The sequence below is a fragment of the Mus musculus genome, chromosome 17 (assembly GCF_000001635.26).
Source record: "Mus musculus strain C57BL/6J chromosome 17, GRCm38.p6 C57BL/6J".
Lineage (NCBI taxonomy): Eukaryota > Metazoa > Chordata > Mammalia > Rodentia > Muridae > Mus > Mus musculus.
In genome coordinates this window covers 56,679,032-56,700,646 of record NC_000083.6, presented here as the reverse complement: position 1 = coordinate 56,700,646, position 21,615 = coordinate 56,679,032, and the positions used below count along the sequence as shown (strand labels likewise).

General features: G+C 51.2%; 1 protein-coding gene across 20 annotated transcripts in view; it reads right to left on the bottom strand.

Annotated features, from left to right (window-relative positions):
• The window catches only part of Ranbp3 (RAN binding protein 3), a 38,545-nt gene that overhangs the window by 11,123 nt on the left and 5,807 nt on the right, over positions 1-21,615 (bottom strand). For 6 of the 20 annotated variants that reach the window (XR_003952185.1, XR_001782113.2, XM_017317650.1 and 3 more), the window contains exons 2-6: positions 14,819-14,881; positions 14,586-14,641; positions 7,926-8,126; positions 4,009-4,045; positions 3,858-3,929 (exon numbers count right to left, since the gene is read on the bottom strand). Coding sequence is in view for 14 of the 20 variants with exons in the window: in XM_017317650.1 (XP_017173139.1) it covers positions 3,858-3,929; positions 4,009-4,045; positions 7,926-8,126; positions 14,586-14,641; positions 14,819-14,881 (429 nt within the window). In the remaining 6 variants the exon portion in view is untranslated. Of the gene's footprint in view, positions 1-1,429; positions 1,540-3,857; positions 3,930-4,008; positions 4,046-7,925; positions 8,127-8,764; positions 8,898-14,585; positions 14,642-14,818; positions 14,882-15,767; positions 15,820-21,615 lie in introns of those variants that run through there. The other 14 variants (XR_003952186.1, XR_003952184.1, XM_017317647.1 and 11 more) reach the window with 6 other exon arrangements.

Below are 21,615 nucleotides of genomic sequence, written 5' to 3'. Positions count from 1 at the left end.
AGCTGCAGGGACAGCTGGGAACCCAGTGAGTCTGCATCCTGGTGACCTTGTCCTGGTGATGGACAGCTAGTCTAATGTGACCCAGGACAGGAGGAAGGTATGAAAAAAATGCACAGGCCACAGGCAGACTCGGAGGCTCATCCATCAAGCAGACAGATGTTAACCCCATCCCCATATGCACAACCCTCCTGAAGGAAGCAAAGAATAAAACCCATGGACAGAGGCCAACAGCAGACAACCCCCAAACACAGAGCTGAGAGACTGGCTCGGTAGGCACAATGTCTACTGTGCAAGCATAAGTGCCTGAGTCCCAAGTCGGGCATGGTGGCACACACCTTTAATCCCAGCGCTCAGGAGGCAGAGGCAGGCAGATTTCTGAGTTCGAGGCCAGCCTGGAGTACAAAGTGAGTTCCAGGACAGCCAGGGCTACACACAGAAACCCTGTCTCGAAAAAACAAACAAACAAAAAAGTGCCTGAGTCCCGTCCCCAGTACACAGCACAGCTCAGTCCTAGAGCTGGGTATTTATGGGCAGAAACAGGAATGTCCTGGAGCTCTTTGGCCTGCAGGGCCAGCCAAATCAATGAGACCCCGCCTCAGGAAGGCAGACAGAGTGATGAGTATTGGCAATGACCTCTGGTCGCCAAATGCACATGCACAGGTGAGCACGCTAGCACCCCACAATACATGCACATCCACACATACAAAAGGCAGAGTCTTAAGTGAAGAAAAGCTGCTATGGTGCAGGGCCCATGGATAGGAAATATCCACAAGTGGAGGCAGGAGGCAGATTCATGACACCCATAGCTGAGGATGGAGGAGGCTGAAGAAGGACTGCTCACAGGGATGAAGTTTATTTGTAGGTGACAGCTTGATACTGGACACACTGATGCCACTCCAGCATCTTGTCACATGGGCTCTGATAGGAAACTGGTCACACTTGAAAGCCCAGGGGACACCTTGGAGGACACCTAGTCAGAGCAGCACTCAAACCCTGGGAATAAAGAGCTAAGTCCACTAGCCACACAAGGCCTAGACAAGTGACAAAGCAGCCACTGGAGCCAGCTATGGAGTGGGATAGAGGCCTTCAGGGGGGGCAATGCTGGACCACACTTTTCAAACCTGAGATCAAGTTCATAAACTGTATAACTAGAGGACCCAAAGGCTGGCTTTAGGCACCCCTTGGTTATAGGTCTTTAGGGTCCTGTTCACACAACCTTTTAAGACTTGAGGGTAAGCCAGGTGGTGGTGGCACACGCCTTTAATCCCAGCACTTGAGAGGCAGAGGCAGGTAAATCTCTGTGAGTTTGAAGCCAGCCTGGTCTGCAAAGTAAGTTCTAAGACAGCCAGGGCTCCACAGAGAAACCCTGTCTCCAAACCCCAAAGACTTGAGGACAACACAGCTGACCACAGGGACTGTAGCCACTCACCTGCACCAGTGTGGGGCCCAGAGCCTGGCCATTGTGTTGGCATGCAGGAATCCAGCAGGGCACTGCTGTGACCACATGGGACAGACAGAAGGCAAGCCTCCCTGTTGACACTAAGTGGGCAGCCAAGGCTTAGAGTTCTGTTCCCAGCCCCACCCATAGAGACATACACCCTGGGCTCTTCTCAGGTCTTGTAAAGACTCACTTTGCTAACAGTAGAGGTTACATTGCTCAGGACCGGGGGAACCCAGGCTTCACCCTCCTATAGCTGGCTGGTTGGGTACATGCCACAGATGGGGCAGAAGGGGAATGACTAGGTGAGGGGGAGCTCCCTGCTTAATTGGGAATACACTAGAGACTGAGCCCAGTTGGCCTGAGGCTGACAAAGCTCCCAGAGCAGTAGCTGGTGTGACTGAGCACTGGGCAAGAACACAGCTGGCCAGGATGGCATGGCAAGAAGATGACAAGTAGAGCCAGGTTTCTTCCTCAGGCTCAATGTATAGCTGAAAGTGACACTGAACTCCTGATCTTCCTGCCTCCACCTCCCAAGCACTGAGATGACAGATGTGTGTCTCCTCACCTGACTGCAACCAGGCTTCTGTTTTTGTTGTTGCTTTTTTTTTAAGGCGGGGTTTCTCTGTGTAGCCCTGGCTGGCCTGGAACTCACTATAGAGCAAGCTGGTCTCAAACTCAGAGATCTGCCTGCCTCTGCTTTCTGAGTGTTAGGATTAAAGGTGTGTGCCACCACCATCCAGCTGAAACCAGGCTTCTTAGTGTCAGGAAAAAGGGATAGGGCACTAAAGGACACTACCACTGCTGACTCTATAGGCCAGGTTCACACCCTGTGGGCCGGCAAAGCATCAAGCTCCTGGTTCTAGAGGCTGCACCCTAACAGAAAAGAAAGACAGATCCCAGGACTGAGATGGAATGGTGAGCAATTTCCCTGTGGGGACAAATCAGAAAATGACCAGGAACAGTCTTCAGGTTGTTTAGATCCCAGTACCAAACACAGATTTGTGACAGCCCAGAAACCATCAGCTCAGGAAGATCTGAATTCACATCTATCCTGCTCAAAGACCTGAGAACAGGATGCAGGGAGGGAAGGCTCTGGGAGCCACTGGTGGGACAAGAGTAGTGAGGCAAACAAGGAAGAGAGCCTCCTACACAGAGTGGAGCATATCCATGCTGGGAAAACAAACATTGAAGGTAACGAGAGACAGGATAGAAACTGTGCCCTAAGAAACCAAGTCACCCTTACAGATACCCCAAAGACAGCCCTAGGCCTGAAGACTGCCCTCAAAGGAACTCAGTTGTGCAGAATCTAAGTCATCAGAGTAGGCTGGGGAGGTGGCTGAGTGGGGAGAGCACCTGCTCTGCAAGCTTAAGGCCCTGAGTTCACATTCCAAGTATTCACATAGAAAAGGAAACCAATGGATGCAGAGGATGGATCCTGAGCTTGCTTGGCCACAGAGTCTAGCCCCAACTGTGAGCTTTTAGTCCAGGCAGAGACCCTGTCCCGAGAAAGCAAAACAGAGAGAAGCTGGGGGCGGGGGCGGGGCGGGGGCGGGGCGGGGTTTGGGGTGGGTTGGGGTGGGGTGCAGGACCATCGAGGAAACTATCTGAGGGCTTGCTCTGGTTCCCACACACATGAACACACTACACAAGCAGATGTACTCTCACAGAGTAAAGGCAGGCAGGACAACAAGGCTGGGGATCCCCTTTGTGCTACCTCTACACACCCACAAGCTGGCATGGGGCCTTTAAACCAAGGTGGTGTACAGCTGTCAAAAAGACTGCAATGCCTGTTTTGCAGGACCACCATGCTCTAGGCGTGGGACAAGGAGGGAGACCTCCTCCATAGAGCAGAAGTGATGCCTGCTGCCCAAGATGGTCTACCAAGACCAGAACCAGAACCAGCAGAGACCAGGACACTCTATGGTCTAGCTCTTCAGGGCAATCACTCCTAACCATCCAGGCAGCAATCACTCCTAACCTGAGGGGTGCCTATGTGTGAAAAGAGCTGCTGGACTTTGCCTGCCTCCAAATGAGCATCCCCAGACTCTCTCAGCCTAGATCCAGCCCCACTCCTGCACTGGTTGAAGCCTGGAGGCTGGCATCCACGTGTATGGTGCCCCTCAGTCTGACTACCAACAATGTCTGAGCTGGGAGCACAGATGAACGAATGCTCTCCCGCTGGGCATGGGCATGTACATGGTACCTAGTGGGTGAGAATACTATCCCGTCCAGTCCACACCAACACCATGTCCTTGCAAAGACAGCTAGATTCACAGGTGATGTACCCACAGGGCTTGACAGGGAACCTCCCAACTTCCCCTTATGGCAAACGTGTCAGCTTTCCTTAGCCTAGGTGGGGCCTCAGGTATCACACCCTTGGGGCTGGCACTACCTGGCTCTGGAGGATGTTGCTTACCTGAGTGAGTTAGAGAGGATGTCCGCTCACGCTTGACAGGGGGGCAGTAGTTTCCATCCTCATGGTCAGAATCTAGACACAGAGAGGGTGGAGTCAGAGAGTGTTCAAGTTTGCTTCCAGGATTTGGCTCATGTTCTAGAGACTTCCTTACCTTCTCCGGCTTCGGGACTGGAGCTGCCAGCAGATCTCTGCAATGAGAACACAGAAGCGGTGAGAGGCCCCAAGTGCTCCAAACCTGTGTCCCCAACTCCCCTGTGCCCTGCCAGGGGCTAAGGATGGCCCTACATAGGTCAGGTCCAATGATCCATGGCCTGCCTAGGGAATTAGCATGGCCCTCAGCAACGCCTACACCAGTGTGGACGTCTGGGGACAAGGGCATCCTGGCTCCCATGCTCACCCTAGAGCATTCTATAGCACATATGCACGCCTGCTTCTAGGTTGTCAGTTCCAATACAAACAAGTTCTGATGTCTGGGCCAAAATGTTCAGAGATTGTGCCAGGCTGCCGGGACCCTTCTTCAACTAGAAAGAGGTTCCATGGCCCTCCAGTTCCAGCCTGGTATTCAGGTGATGAGTTGCCAGCTGAGATCAGGAGCTTGTGTCCACACTTAGTACTGTGTTATCCTTCAGACCCCAAAGCCAGAAGCAAAGGCCAACGGTAGGTAAACCCACACCCCTGGTGGACGCTGGCAACTTAGGAAGGCACAAGAGCTCATTTCCCTAGAATCCTAAAGTGCTTCGAGCTCAAGCTGAACCAAGTTGGGGATACTGCCTTCAAGAAGCTGCCAAGATCCCATGCAATCAAAAAACCCAAAGAACACTAGCAGAGACCCTCCTGCTGTAGACCCGGACCCATTTTTCCCATAAATGGCCATAAAGCCAGCACTTTGGCTCACAGGTCCCATCTCCTCACTTTTGCTTATAATCCTATAACAATGTAAACACTGGCTCAGCTCAGGAACTGCAACCAGATAGTGGGCTGGAGCCTGCAGCAGTGAGCCCAGAGAGGGTGAACACAATGACACACAGTAAATCTCTAACAGATTAGCACCCTGACCTAGGCACTCTCCTCAGTACAAGCTCACAGCTTGGGTCCGTGCCAAGAGAAGCAAGCCCATCACTCTCCTTCCTGGAACTGTTCTCTCATTCACAGAGCAGGAACACTGATGGTCCCCAGACAGGTTCCCATTCCCACCCGGAGACCTTGTCACTGGGACAAACCCAGGCTCTGCCTTCCACATGATATCAAATTTCTTGGAGGTTGCAAAGGACATCAGGAAAAGGGTCCTGAGCCCAGGGCTCAGAGACTCTGCAGCACTTGGGGTCACATCTGATCCAAAGCTGCCCCACAAGGCTCAGGTGCTCCTTGGTCTAGCCTTGGGACTACCAGCCCTCTAAGAGGCTACCCACAGGACCATGAAGGGGCCACCAGCCTGAGGAGACACCCACACAAGGCTGTCCTGGAGGAAACAATCATCTGTCGTGAATCTTCAGGGAGGACTGAGTGGAAGGAGGCTGCTGCTTCTGAGGTGCCCAGTGGCTCTGGCATCACCAAAGGCAGAAGGAGGTTTGTTGTGTAAGAATTCCTATCACCTTGGCCCCTTGGCTACATCAACACAGCTCCAGACAGCCTCACATGTTATGGCCACCTTGTTGCTGATCAGCTTCATCAAGGGAGCAGGTTCTTAGGATCCATGTGGGATATCACCGAGAATGCACGTGGGAACCAAAGTATCTCAGGAGAAGAAGCAGTCCCACTGCTTCCAGGACAAAGGCTCCAGGATGACACACCGAGAGACACAGGTTGCCTGAGGTGTCCACCTCACTAACCAGGGATCCAAGAAGAAAAGTCCAGGCCAGCATTGCAACAGATCCTTGGATAGATGGAGGAGGCTCACAGAGTGATCCTTACCCATAGCTTCAGACTGGCTCAGTTTTGCCAGCAAGAGCACAAGAACCACAGATGTCGGAGGTGGAAGCAAGATCAGGATTTCAAAGCCAGCCTGACCTACATAAGACCCTGTCTCAGAAAAATCCTAAAACAAACTATGAACCTAGCTGATCTTAGCATAAGTGCTGGGAAGAGAAGCACACACACAGGTACCTTCTGTGTACTATGAGGTGGTCAAATGACAATCAAAGAGGACACCCTGAGGGCTGGTTTAGTGGTCAAGAGCACTCGCTGCTCTTCTACATTCTACAGGATAGAGCCCCTATATGATGCTACTCACAACCACCTGTACCCTCAGTTCCAGGAACATCTGGCCTCTGGCCTGCCTGGCCACAGACTGACATGCACATCTCCCACACATGTACACACAACTAAAAGTTATATATACATTTTATTAATTACATACATTTAAGTAAATATATATAGAAAGAGATGCCACCCTCAAGAACACAAAAATTCACCCTCAAGGCTGGCATCACCCCAAAGGCTGTGGGCAATGCAGGGGCTCAGGTGCATGCACGGTGCTGCACAGCATGGTCTATCCACAACCTCCAGGACAGCAGGCTGCTCACAGGCTCTTGGTGGGCAACCGCACATCACAGATGTTCACCCTATATACCCTGGAAGAGTGGCACAGAGTACAGACAGACTGGGGTGATGAAGGAGCTTACTGGGCAGCCACGTGGTTCTCTAAACTAAGACTTAGGGCACAGCAAGATAAAAGCCCACTCTGCAGCACAGGGACTGGTGAGCTCAGCCTGGTGTCCCCAGGATCAGATTCCACCCAACTTGATTTACAGCCCAATTCACCCAAATTATAGTACATCTATGCAACGCGCCAGCCACAAGACTAATTTTGGCAGACAGCCCAGCTTCCCCACTGAGAGCCCTACGCTGGCCTGGTGGCTCAGCGCTGTCACCAAGTGGCATGACAGTGCTGCTCTAGCCACTGTGAAGCAGGGGGTAGAGATGATCTCCAGCTCCCCTTATCTGGAGGCCCCTTGCCCTGGCTGATCTGGGGGCTATATTGCTCAGGCTTACAGCCGATGAGAATCAAGACACTGGGCTTTATGGGCCCAGTTTGCCACACAGGACACTGGCTCTGGAGGGCAGCTACTGTCATGAGAGCTCTAGCATGAACTTGCCGTGTGGCTCAGCTTAGAAGCCAACACCTGCAGAGCCTTGCACTCAACCAGGCTATTCTCTCAGCTAGAGCATCTGCACAGAGGCAAGAGGCATCTGGATACAGTTAACAAGGATTCTCTGTCCAGAGCAAAAACAGAGCACCCTGATTCATGTGGCTTCTGCTGTCACCCACTCTTCTGCAGTACAGAGGAGGAATCTCCCACAGGCCCTGGCACACCATAAAAATCTTGCTTCTTTCCCCTCAAAGCCTGAATCCCCAAATGACAGGGCAGGACCCCAGCCTCACCCTGGGCAGAGCTTCTCCTAGCATGACGCAGTGTTGGGAACTGGGGCTGGTGTGCAGGGAGGGACCACTCAAGTCTAGAGGATGCAGGCAGAGCCTGGCTGTGCTATCAACACATACCATGTCTGGCTCTTTATGTAGGTTAGGTGCTGGGAACTTGAATTCAGGTCCTCCTGGTTTCACAGCAAATGTTCTGAATTCACTGAGCACCCACCTCTGTAGCCCTCACTGATCTAGCAGTAAAGCAGAGACATTCCCTGCCACTGAGGTGTAATTTACTCACTCATGCCTTCTGCCTGTGCTAGAGATGGACAGGTGCTTCCCCTCTTCCTGCTTCACTGCAGCCCAAGCTCAGAGTCTCCAGAGCCCTGGATTCCTAAGACCCTAAACTTTGCCACTCAGATTCAGAAGGAGAGAAGTGGGAGGAAGCCGGTGAGGCCAGGAAGGGCCTGGAAGGCAGTGCTGCCCAGTTCCTCTTGAGGCCCCTCCCATCTCCCAGGAAGCAGACCCCATCACTCACTGGGTAGGGACAGTAAGGGGCTTGGTCGCTCTGTCTGGTCAGTTGCATAACTAAAGTGAGCTAAGTAAGTCCTTGCTGCCCCCTCCCAGATGCCTCAGGTGGTCTTGGGGTTGAAGAGACAGGGACTTAGGCCAGGGAATGGAGTGCAGGGTGGGCTGTGGGCACTTACCCCTGCCAGTTCTCGCACACAAGGAGGCTGGGCTGCAGGAGCAGGGGGTGGAAGAGAGCTGGTGGAAGCGCTAGCAGGGGCGGAAGGGTCTAAGGCATGCTCCCCAATGGATTCGGGGTACCCTGTATCAGGGCAGGGCGCCTCGGCCTCCCCCCGAGGCTCCTCTCCCGACTCCGGCAAGTCTCTGTGCTCTGTGGAGGACTGGGGGGCAAAAAAGACAATTTTCCTTCAATGTACACAAAAGGCCACATTGTAGGGAAGGGTGAGGGATAAGTGTCAGGGGCTGTATGTGGTGTGGCCCCTGGGGACAAGACAGGCCACTGGAGAAGGGGAGGGGCCCTGTCCCTACCTCTGCCTTTCTGTATCGGGCTCTTGGGCAAGTAGGGTCTAAGCTTCCTTTTCAGAACAATGGTGCTCTACTGCTCTCAGCCACTCCAGCCAGATTCTAAAGTGCTGTCAGTGGACACATCAGTGACAGAAGAGCCAAGACACCCACAGATTTTTGGCCTCTGGTTTTCCCAGGCTCACCTCACACACCCTGGGTGCGGGCTTATTTGGAAAAGGACAAAGGATGCAAAAGCTAACATCCAGCAGCCTTTGCGGTAGACCTGGGGGCTCTAAGGGCCTCTAGGCCAAGCACCTGTGGCCCCAACTCTTTCTCAGAGGTGATGTCCTGCCACACTGGTCCAGGGCCCCAAACCCCATGGCACTGTCCACCAGTTGTTCTCAGCCCATAACTAAAATGGCTGTGGCTGTCCGCCAGAAAGGAAGGAAACGTCTCAAGGGTGTGACTTGCCCACAGGGCTATGCTGTGATTTGAGTCTTGATGCCCATGTCACCTTGAGTCCTGTGATCCAGGGGCCCTCTTGTCTCAGCCTCCCGGGTGGCTGGGACGCAGGGCTGTGTCACCAGACGTGGCATGGGTGCTACTTTGAAACATGACCCCCATCAAAAGAAAATACAACAAACGCAGAGCCCTGTGGAAAGAAACGGCTCCATCAAAGCTCCTTCAAGGCCGGCTGTAGTGGAACAAGCCTGCGATCCCAGCACTAAGGAGGCAGAGGCAGGAGGACCTCGAGATCCAGGCCAGCCTAGGCTATGTAGTGAGACCCTAGCCCAGCGGAGTGAAAAGAGCTTACAAAGCTTCTATACAAGCCACTTCTTGCCTAGGTCTCAGTATCAAAGAACACTATCAGCTTCCTAGGTCACAGTGGTCACCACCAGCCCCTACTGCTACCCATAAGAGTAAAATTTAACCCCTTGCTGGGAGCAACAGCCAGAATCAGCTGACTAGAATCACATGGAGGGTATATAGTGGGCTCTCAGGGGCCAAAAAGAAAGACAAGGAAGAAGGGCGCTCTACCTCTGTCTTCCATTACTGGACTACAGCAATGCCAGCCTGCTACCCAATGCTGGCCCTGTCGTCCCCAGGGACAACCACACTAAAAAGCCAAATGGTCCAGATGCCATATGAACAATGGGCACAGATGCAGGGGACAGCTTGTCACTTGCCCAGGGAGGACCAGATGTCCAAAGTCAGTGATGGGGCTGAGCAGCACTGACTTCTGAGAACTACTGCTGAGGGGAGACTGACAGCTGTGTTCTGTCACTGACAAAATACAGCAAGCACAGAGGAGAAGCAGCTACCTCACAGGTACACAGAGCGATGGCCTCATACCCACACCATACAGAGAACATTCCTAGGACATGAGGATAGAGAGGGTAAGAGGACCCTGTGCTGCCAATCTAGCCACCAGTATTCAGGTGTCTAAAGTCTAGAGTCCATGGGGGTACATACCTGTCACCCCAGCACTTAGAAGTGTGAATTCAGCTGAACAGTAGTAGCACTAGCACGCCTTTACTCCCAGCACTTGGGAGGCAGAGGCAGGTGGATTTCTGAATTTGAGGCTAGCCTGGTCTACAGAGTGGGTTCCAGGGCAGCCAGGACTACACAGAGAAACCCTGTCTCAAAAAGCTAAAAAAAACAAAGAGGAGGAGGAGGAGATGGTATGTGAATCCCAGCCTGGGCTACAAATCAAGACTATCTCAAAATAAAATAAAACAAAATAATCTGGTCTGTGGCTCCATTGTAGAGCACTTGCCTCACATGTAGAAGGAAGGTCCTGGGTTCCACCCTTAGTCCCCATGCCAGCTTCCCACTTAGGAGGTAAAGGCAGGAGACTCAGGAGGTCAAGGCTAGCCTGGGATACACAATGAGCTCATGGACATCTTGAGCCATAAAAGACTCTGTCTTAAAAATTATGAGCTGGGCGTGGTGGCCCCCTCCTTTAATCCCAGCACTCGGGAGGCAGAGGCAGGAGGATTTCTGAGTTCGAGGCCAGCCTGATCTACAAAGTGAATTCCAGGACAGCCAGGGCTACACAGAGAAACCCTGTCTCGAAAAACAAAAAAAACAAACAAAAAACCAAACAAACAAACAAAAATATGACCAAAAGGCTAGAAAGATGACTCAAAGAAAACTGGGTATTCTAGAAGACAGGGGTTGGATTCTCAGTACCTACATGGCAGCTCACCACTGTCTGAAATTCTAGTTCTAAAGGACTCAACACCCTCTTCTGATCTGCTTCAACACCAGTCAAGCACAGGGTGCAAACCTATGTGCAGGCAAAACACCCATATACCTAAAATAAATTACTAAAACAATGACCACCCAGCTAACTCAATCAGCAGACATGAGACTGTTTTTGTTGTTGGTTTTTTTTTCCCCCCCCCAAGACAGGGTTTCTCTGTGTAGCCCTGACTGTCCTGGAAATCACTGTAGATAAGACTGGCCTCAAATTCAGAGATCCACCTGCTTCTGCCTCTCCAGTGTTGGGATTAAAAGTGTGCACCACCACTGCCTGGCTATGAGACTCTCTAACTCCAAGCATGAGATTTCTAACTCAAAAATTAATAAGTAAGGGGCTGGAGAGATAGCTCAGTGTTTAAGAGCACTTACTGTTCTTCCATAAGTCCTAAGTTAATTCCCAACAACCAACCACACGGTGGTTCACACCCATGTGTAATGGAATATGATGCCCTCTTCGGGTGTGTCTGAAGACAGCTACATCATACTCAAATATACATAAAATAAATAAATCTTTAAAAGATTACTAAATAAACTAGGCATGGTTGTACACACCTTTAATCCCAGCACTTGGGAGGCAGAATCATAAGTTGGCAGATCTCAGAAACAGAGTTCAGGACAGCAGGCTCTACACAGCAAGTTATAGGTCAGCCAGGACTTCACAGTGAGGCCCTGTCTCTAAACAAAAATAATCACTAGGAACTATTAAGTAAGCAAGTAACAAAAGCTTACTTAGACTGGAGACATGCTTTGGTGCTAGGATGCTAGGCCAGCACACAAGCCACTGGTCCCAGCATTAAAAACCAAAGCCGGGGCTGGTGAGATGGCTTAGCGGGTAAGAGCACTGACTGCTCTTCCAAAGGTCCTGAGTTCAAGTCCCAGCAACCACATGGAGGCTCACAACCACCTATAATGAGATCTGACGCCCTCTTCTGGTGTGTCTGAAGACAACCACAGGGTACCTATGTATAATAAAATAAATCTTTAGGCCAGAGCAAGCAGGGACTGAGCGAGCGGGGCCGACTGAGTGAACAGAGGTCCTAAATTCAACTCCCAACAACCAGATGAAGGCTCACAACCATCAGTACAGCTACAGTGTACTCATATACATTTTTTTAAAAAAAGGAATAATGACAGGAACAAACAACAATAAACAGGAGTGGGTAGATTCCCTAGTCAGGCAACAGCAGGAGGTTGCAACCTGTCACCTTGGGCTACACAGAGAACTGGCCCTCACCACTGCACAGCTGCTGATGCACCTGTTGTGGAAGTGAAAGCTACTGGCTGGCAACCGAGCTACTTGCTCTCTTCCAATCCTGCACTACTGTCTAGTACATCCTGCTCTACATAGACCAAGTAACCCAGGCTGGCCCAATCTTGCAGTCCTTCTGCACACACTGGAGTTTCACCCCCGACTAGCCTTGAACTCACAGAGATCCACCAGCCTCTGCCTCCTGATGCTGGAATTAAAGGGTATGTATTACCATGCCCAGCCTTAGCATTATCTTTTCTGAGGATTTGAGAATTTTCAAAGTGAGACTGAAAATATAACAAACCAACAGAGGAAGAGGGAGACAGACTCCTGAAAGAAGCCTGGCTGGTCCTGTCTGGGGACAGAGGGTCAGAAGTCTCACACTCTTTGTCGGTGATATTGCCTGCTTGCTTGACAGACAGTTTTTTGACCCAGGGGCCTCTCCTTGCAGAGAGGTCTAGGGTTTGGCTCCCAGTGAGGTAGAAGAGACTACCATAAACATAACAGAGCTGCTGCCATAAAGATTTGGTAGTACATTTGCTTTGGAGATATTAATTGATTAAATCAGGAAAGGAACTCAGCTAAAAGGTGGCTTCTCCAAACCCAGAGATAAGCAGTAGCTACTCAGAACTGTTAGAGATAAGCAGACAGCATGCCAGGTTGTGAGCATTTGTTCACAACACTGATAAGCCACCCCCCAGGAACACATCTCTGACAGGCAGCCACAGCCAACAAGTCCTGGCCTCTTCAAAGCCCCTGAGTCTCTTCTGGAGAAGAGCAAAACTCTATAAGGTAGGCAAAATGACCTGGGTAACAACATAGTGTACTGAAGAAATGATTCTGGCAAATCTGCCCACGTGCCCAGACTTGCAGTCTCCTGGCTCTGTTTAAATTGCTCAAAGTGTAACCGGGGGCCAGGACCTGAAAGAGATGACATCCTGTGTGGAAAGCAGGAGCCTAAGCTATAACTTAGGAAGCCTCTATCTGAGCCATACTCCTCTGTGGGCAGTAGCTGGAACCAGAGCCATCCCTTCATTAACTCACTTGTGCACAGGGATGCCTCACAGGAAGTTATACTGTATGTAACAACAGCATCTACATCAGGTGGCTCACAACCACCTCTAGCTCCATCTAGTCCTGGGAATCAACACCCTCCTCTGGCCTCCACAGGTACCTGGCATACATGTGGTATACAGACATGCTTGCATACAAAAATCAGTAAGGAGGTGGGCCTTCACTATGTAGCCCAGACTGGCCTGTATCTATCACTTCTGACTGGTGGTCACACTGCAGAAACAGCCCATGACTTTGGTAAGAATAGGTGGCACTCTTAGAAGCAAAGCCATCGCGAAAGGCCAGTCATGCACACCATTTGGAGAAGCTGAACCCAAACCAGTGATCTCATGTGACCCCCAAGGTCTGTGACAATTGGTGGGTGTGCTCACACTTAGCCAGGCCCCTAGCATCGCCCTCAGAGCTGTACCCTGCTGACAGGCTTGTGGCAGTTCCCACTGGGAGCTTCTTCTGCAAGACTTGGACAGCAAGGACCTTCTGTGTATGGAACCCTGGGCAATGGCATTTAAACCTCAGAGCCACCAACTGCCCGAGTACAACAGGCCCCTACTGTGGGTCTGTCCACAAAGCAGCAGAGGGGCTGCTGGGGACTGTGTGGGGGTTTCAACATACCCAACAAAGCTGCCTAACAGATGACTGCAGGAGGACCTAGAAAAGTCCCGATAGTACCCACACTGAAGAGAAACAACTGAGACAGATCTAACACGACTCTGACTCTTACCAAAGACTACACAAGAGGATGCCAAGGCACAACTGTCACCAAGCAGGGGACAAAAGTCCACATGGCATTTTGGAAACCACCCAGTCACCAAAACAAACTTGCAGCTTCCTGTGGCCTCCAGATGTTTCAGCAAAAAATAGAAATGGAGAGCCAAGCCATTCAACACCACCACTCAGGTAGTGTCACCCTGGCAGGCATGGGAGTGGAGTGTACAGCAGCTTCCAGCAGCTTCCTTCACCTAAGTAGACACATGCGCGTACACACACACACACACACACACACACACACACACACACACACACACACGGTGGCGACCGTCTGGCCAGCAGCAGCCCCTAGCTGACTACCAAATCCCAAATACTGCCAGTCTCCCAACAGGATGCAAATGCACAGGATTCACACGGGCTGGGAGCCCTGCCACCAGCAGCTACTGTCTTCTGTTATGTCCAGGAGGGGACAAATGATGGCCTTGAAAAACAGTCAAGAAGACAGTGGCATCCTGGGCTGTTGCCTCTCCATATCTAGCAAGGGCCAAACATGGCACCCCCTAGACATGTAGTACAATGGCCTCTGGGGTAATATGCCCTCCAAGAAGGAGGACTCAGGTCCACAGACAAGGAGGAAGGGCAGAAGAATAGTAAGCAGATTATTCCAGATGCAATGACATACACTGGCTGGGACACAGTCCCCTAAGACACTCTCCTAGGGTGCTTGGAATAGAATGGGGGCTGTGTGCTAAGTGTATGCTCTATGCACCCTAAAATGTGCACAATACTTGCTAGTCTAGAATTCACCAACCTCTCTCCTTCCCGAAGTCCCTTCCCTTCTCAGTCCTTCTGCCCTGGCTCTCCCAGAATAGGGAGACAATTCTAAAACACAGTATTGGGATCTGAGACCATGTCAAGGGCTGATGTTCTGGTTCAAGGTAAAGTTCAGAGGTCCCATCAGCCTGGCCTTCAATGGCTTATTATATGACAGAACAAGCTAGAAGAAGGTATGCATTCAGAGTGCGCAGTGGCCCCTTACCTTCTGTCCTTTGTCCTTTTGAAACACAAAGACAGACGGTGCGACGGCAGGCTTTTCTGAAAAAAAAAAAAAAAAATCAATGTTTGCTGAACACTGCATGAGAATGGTCAACATGGCTCTTTTGTTTCTGGTCAGGTGGACACCCTAGTGTAATATGCCAATGAGTGCCCACAGGTAGCCAACAATACTCATATATGCAACGTACACAAAAAACAAATTAAAAAGTAGCTCACCGAACACCAAGCTGCTCAGAGGATACATCAGGGAGCACACCAGTGGCACAGTCCTGTCCTTTTCTACAAGCACAGTACTGGGTTCAGGATTCAGGACAGGGGTGCAAGACACCAGAGCACCCACCATATGACTCCTGTCTTAAAGCGAAGCACCAACTTGGTTGTTTTGCTGCTATTTTGTTTTTGAGACTGGGTCTCACTACGTAGGTAAATCAGGCTAGCCACAGTCACAGAGATACCTCCCAAGTGCTGGGATTAAAGGTGTACATTACCCGCCAGACTGGCAAGCAGCTGGTCCTCACACTTCTGCTCTCTAGACAGCACCCCTAGAAACCCAAACAACCTGGCTTCTACAGGTGCTGATTAAACAGGACTTCAGCAGCACTGCCATGACGTGCTGCCCAGAGGCAAACAGTGGCAGGTTCTGCATCTGATGGGACAGGACAGTGCCTTCCTGGCTGTGCTAACTCCCATTAGCACCATATGCCCCTGAGGTTGAGTAGAAAGAGGCCTGAGCACTTATGAGGCACGATGCCAAAAACAGCCACAGTCCTGAGATGGCAGATGTGCATACATCCACACTCAGCACACGTGGCGAGGAGATGGGGAGGAAAGGACCATAGGGTAACCATTTGAGAGCAGGCTTGAGGAGGGACACAAACATCAAGGCCGTGACCACACAGACACCCCTCACTCACCCATAACCCAGTCCTAGAGAAGCAGGACACTGAACTTGACCTGGGTCACAGAACTTAAAACATGCAGTCTGCTGACAATGACACTCTCACTACTTCAGTCCCCACTGCCCCGTGCTCCTGTGACCACCTGTGTTCATCTGTCTTATAGCCCAAGCTGACATCCAAGCACCACCAGACTCCTGGCTCCTGTAACTACAGCTAATACAAATGATGGCAAGGAAACAAACTGGGCAGAGAGAGGAGCAGCTCACCACAGTTTGTGCCAGTTCCCCAGAGCCTTGTCAGCATGTCTGGGCCCAAGCTTAGCAGCTGGGCCAGTGCCCATCCATCCGCAGATCTGCCTCTGCACCCAGCATCTGTGAGATGTGCAAGAAGCCATCTTGGCCATCTTGGCCATCTTGGTCCCTTTTCACCCAACCCTGGCTCTAGGATTGCTGAGGATAGCACCTCAGCCCAGGGGATACTATCTCATAAATATATGGCTGGAACTATGAAATGAGACACTTTTTTTTTTTCCCTGCTAGGACTGCCTGGCCACCTGTCAACTACTGGGACTTACAGGGCAACTATAGAGTGGACGGCTGGAGCCTCAGTTCCTAGGTCTTGTGTGGGGCTGACGAGCCTCTGATGTTGGTCAAGCCAGTAAATGGTGCCTGCTGCTGCTGAAGCCAGCACAGGACTGCAGCCTGAGAAAGTCACTCTTTCCTTTCCTCAGAGGCAGCCCCAACACAGCCCCTTAGTACAATGGGGTATGTGTCCCCCAAAGAATAGGTGAGATCAGATAAGCTGCAGAGATCAGCATCAGATAAGAACAGCTGTAGAAAATCCAGAGGCATGTTCAGCTGGGGACAGAAGCAGCCAGACAGGTGACATCAATGCAGACCAGATCTATTTTGGCCTAGTTCTCACTTGGAATCATCCAGACCTTCCTTTCTTGCATCTGCAGTCATCATGGCCCCAGGTGTGGCAGATGTCTAAAGCTACCATGCTTCCAAGTTACTAGGGCATAAGATCCACCAGGAGGATGGGCTGGTTGCTTTGCACCATGGCTCACTCCTGTGGCCAACATGCAGACAGTGTCCTCAGCTTGCATCAGCACAGGGACACCAAGACAAGCTCCTAAAACGTCTGTGGCCAGCATGTCAACTGAAGTATGATACCTAAAATCCACCCACTCTCTAAGCAGGGCACACGGCTGCATGTCCATCCCCAGCACCACAGAAACCACATGTAGTGTGGCACACACACCTGCACCTGCACCCCTTCAGCACTGGGGAGGTAGAGGCAGAGGATCAGGCGGTCAAGATGACTACATGATACGTGGGACTACCTCAAAAACAAACAGGGCTGGTGAGATGGCTCAGCAGGGTGAGATGCTTGGTGCCAACTGGACTGTGGAACCCACAGGGTAGAAAACCTGTCCTGAAGGCTGTCCTAAGTACAAACAAAACCAGAAGGTGCTAGAGAGCCACTCAGCCACTGAGCACAGTTCCTGTTCTTGCAGAAGACCTAGATTTGGTTCCTAGAACCCACATCAGGTAGCTCAAACCACAGCCTCTTCGGGGCTCCACCAACACTATAGTCATGTATACCAACTCACACATGTAATTAAACTTTAAAAAAAGAAAACACCCTACTTCATAAACAAGACCCCATGCAACCCACAGATATTTATTGAATGCTGAGTTCCAGAACTAAAATGGGTGACAATGCAGGCTATAGGTTGGCCACTCTCCTCTCCGGGGCAGCATAGAAGGGATGGACAGAGCCCAAGGCAGGAGAGGAGGGTGCAGGTACAACAGGAGCCCCAAGGCTGGGACAGGAGCAAGCCTTGAATTCACTGAACCACAGAGCTTCACAGATATTACAGCTGCTGTCATCTAACCCCTAGAGGACAAATACCTGGGAGGAACTTTGGGGCCTGAGTCCACCAAAGCAGGGCAAAGACAGGCAGAATGGCAGAAGGAGCTCTTATCTCATCACTGCCTCCTGATGCCGCCTCACTTTCCAGATAGCCAGCACAGCTGATCAGCCCCCAAGGGCTTAGCACCATGTCAGCAAGGCGTCTCCATCTCCTTATCCAAGAACACCATTGGTAAATATTTCTCTAGCACCCTGGGCCCTGAGTCAGCCACTTTAATCCAGTGAGGAAAGTTAAAAACGCCAGCTGTCAGTTGCCCTGAGAACCATCTGCACTGGACAGAGGCAAACCCTTGCCATACATGTCTCCACTTGTCATCACTGGTCCCCTGTGAGGTCCACGGTGGGGAAGAATGAGAAGGCCTCTGGCCTATGTGTCTCAGGCTTCCTGGCCCTGACTGGCAGGGTGACACCTGGAAGCATCTTCCTGTGACACTTCTCTGAAAGTTCCTAGCTGGGCTGGTAGAGGAATCAGGGACAGCACTGCTTGGGTAAGCACACCATTTGTGTTTTACAGTTCCCACAACAGGGGGAACAGCACTCCACCGGTAGCCGACACATAAAGCACCTATCATTCTCACTCATGTTTAATGCCATTTTCCTACTGTGGCCAGGTATTGAGTGTCTAGGAGACATAGCATAAGCCAAGGAGGCCTGGACCCCAGGGGTGCCCTACTACTCAGTACTACTAACAGCAGCTAAAGACCAACCTCTGAAGTGAGGGAGACCGCGCCCACTGGATCAGCTCCTGAGAAGGACAGGCCACATCTGCTGCCTCCTCCATCCTGCTGTCCCTTCAGCCCAGGAAGAGTTTGCTCACACTAAGTCTGGCAAACCCCAGTGAGCTCACAAAAAGGAAGTGATATAGAGTCCCTCAGTGTAACAAAGGCAGAAAAGTGCCCTGCGTGGCCCACATGGACACAGTGAAGTGAAATCGAAGAAAGGCTGGTGGAGAAAGTAGCCCAGCTGGAAGGAAATCTGAGGCCCCAGAACACACAGCTCTGGGCAGCTGCCTGAGATTGACGGTGGTAGTGTGGGTGCATTCAAGGCCTCAGCTATGCAGATCCTGGTGACTGTCAAACAGGAAAAGGTAAATAAGAACTGTGTTCAAGTGCTTAAGGACGCAGTGACCCACTGCAGGATCCAAGGCAGTGTCAGTCCCTGTCACTGCAATCACATCCAAGGCCACATGACAAATCACTGAGGCCATCTGGAAGCACTGCTACCCTTCAGGTGACCAACAATGACGTGCCTGAGGCAATGCCTGGTGGCTGGCAATCCCAGAGGTCCTAGAGGCAGATTCTGAGGGAAGACAAGATGAGCTGAGAACTGGTGCCAGGCCCGAGATCACCAGTAGGGATGAGATCTCAGCTAACTAGGGAAGTCAGAACCAAGCAAACATAGAGCAGCTACATTCATGGAGGGGACAGTCTCACAGAAGTAAGTTGAGGAGCCTAAAACATAGAAGGCACCGTGGTGGTCAGTGCCAGGAGGTGGGAGGGAATGCACTTCTGGCATCCTTCCTGTCACCCAACAATGACAGAATTGCCAGCAGTCATGGTACTGAAAAGGAGGGCAGTCCACCTCACTTGGCTGGCAGGCAGTTGCCCCTCACAGTCTGACTCCATCAACTCACTGCCATAAGAGGATGCCCACAACACTTACTGGGCACAGCAGATGGGGAATGGGGAGAACTAGCACTCACAAAGCACAGGACCAGAGAGCCACCAACCCCAAGCTTTAGCACATGCAAGATCAGCATACCCATCTTAACATCATGGGAAGAAAAGAGGTCAGGTCCCCTCCCATACTAGGCACCTGATCACACCTGACTGGGACAGATGCCATCACCCAATAGAACCTAGCTTCAGGACACCTCTCTCTCTCCCTGGCCTCACAGGGCAGATCTCTGGGGTGCTCAGATCTCCCCTAACCTGTTGATTCTTTTGGTGACAGAGGGTGAGTGAATGTGGCTGATGCTCTGGAAGGAGGGGGTCACAAAAATCACCAATCATCCTTTGCTAGCCCCAATGAAAGTCTATCCTGCAGAGAACATCTTGATCTGCAGCCAGCGGGACTAACATGTATTCCCACACTCTTCAGGGGCAGTCACTTGGGAACAGCCCTATCCTGAAACCCACCACAGACTCCTCTTCCTGCCCAGCTTCCAGATGCAGGAACTGAGACAGGAGCCTGCTGGCTAGACCCAGGCAAAATGCCCTGAGTTGCAGACAATTCACAAACCCAGGCTCCTTCCTGGCTCTCAAGCTTTTTGGCAGTAGGACCTACTACCATGCCATCATATGACTCAAGGCTGTAATACCTTCACAGATGGGGGCAATGGCTGCTAAGACCCTCACCCTGTGAGAAAGGAGCCAGGATTTATCTGGGGTAAGGACACCAGGAAAGAATAAGAGCTGACCTAATTTCTGGTGATCCCAGGGCCTTTGCACATGTTTAACAAGTGCTCACCAGAGGTACAATCCAGGCAGAGAGGGTGTGTGTGTTTGTATGTGTGTGTATATGGGTGTATGTTTATCTTTAAAAAGTGGTGATGCACCGGACAGTGCTGGCGCACGCCTGTGATCCCAGCACTTGGGAGACAGAGGCAGGCGGATTTCTGAGTTCGAGGCCAGCCTGGGCTAAACATTGAACCTGTCTAGAAAAAAAAAAAAAAAGGTAGTGGTGCACACCTTTAATCCTAGCACTCCAGAGACAGAAGGTGGATCTTTGAGTTCAAGGCCAGCCTGGTCTACAAAGTGAGTTCCAGGACAGCCAGAGCTACACAGAGAAACCCTGTCTCTAAAAACAAACAAGTATTTGAGCCTGCCGGCACAAGCCTGTCATCCTAGCTACCTGGCAGAAGCTTTGGGTCATTATGAGGTTGCAGCAGCAGTGGTCCTCAGACCGTGAACACAGTGAAGCTTCTGAGCGATGCCATGACAAGGACAGACATAGTCCTACACAGTTACTGCAAACCCTTGGGAAGTTAAGGAAACACTCAACCAGCATACAGCAAGATGGACTTGGTAGGAGAGAGGCAGTAGCCACTCTAGCACAGAGAAGTGCAGTAGGCATTGAGGTATCCAGGGGTACAGTCTCTCTAGAGAAGGGGTAGCAGTTGACCTCTAGCCCCAGCAAACCCCAAATGTGCAAGTTGCTCCAAACCAGCTCCTCATTTTTCAAGACAAGTCAGAAACCTGCTGCTTTCCCTGCAATTGCAGAATCTCAGGCCAGTTCCTAATTAAAAACTAACGCAGAAGCCTCTTTAGGAGGCAGCAGCTCCTCTGCTGTGCCCCAGGTAAGGTGACAATTTCTGCCTATGGTGTTCCACTTTGCCTTCCTGGAGATTGTTAAACTCTCTGGCTGCCCTGGGCCTCTGTAACCATCTCTGGCTTGTGTAGCCTCAGCATTGACCTGGCAGCCAGTGCTGAGAGGACACTGCACACCCAGGGCACAGTGGAAGGAGTGGAAGGGCAGGTTACTTTGTAAGCTAGCAGGGGGATCCAGCATTCTAAACTACATGCTTCTCTCCACCACACTGAGGAGACCCCAGGACAGCAGAGACAGCAGAACCAAAGGTGCTTAGGACAAGACACACCACTGCCACTAACCTGGAGTGATGGAAAGGAAGCACCTTGGAGAGCTATCAGCCTCTCCTGCATAAACCGGCCTAGTGTCTGAACTCTTTTTTTCCCACCAGTCCCTGGTTCTTTCCTTTTTATTTGGGAGTCGGGGCTCAAACAGCAATTCTCAGTGTGTCCCTGGCTTGTCCTGGAACTCGATCTGTGCACCAGGCCTGCCTCAAACTTAGCCTGCCTTTGCTCCTCAGTTCTGAGATTAAAGGTGTGTACCACCACCACCACCACCACCTAGCTTCAGGCATTGTTCTTTTTTTCCATTCTGAATTTTGAGACAGGGTCTTCCTAAGCTGTTCAGGTTAATCTTGAAATCACTATGGATTGTAACCCAGGGTAGCCTGAACTTGAGCCTTGCAAGTGCTAGGACAACAGGTCTGGGTTCTCCAAGCTCAACTGCCTCCACACTCCAACTCCCTCTCAAGCCAACCATTGAACAGTCAGTTCAAGTGGCTCCTGACACCTGCACTTTCTTCAGAGGGTAAAGGTTCTGCAGCCCAATTGTCATGAAACCTCTCTGCCACCATTCCACCTCTGCTAG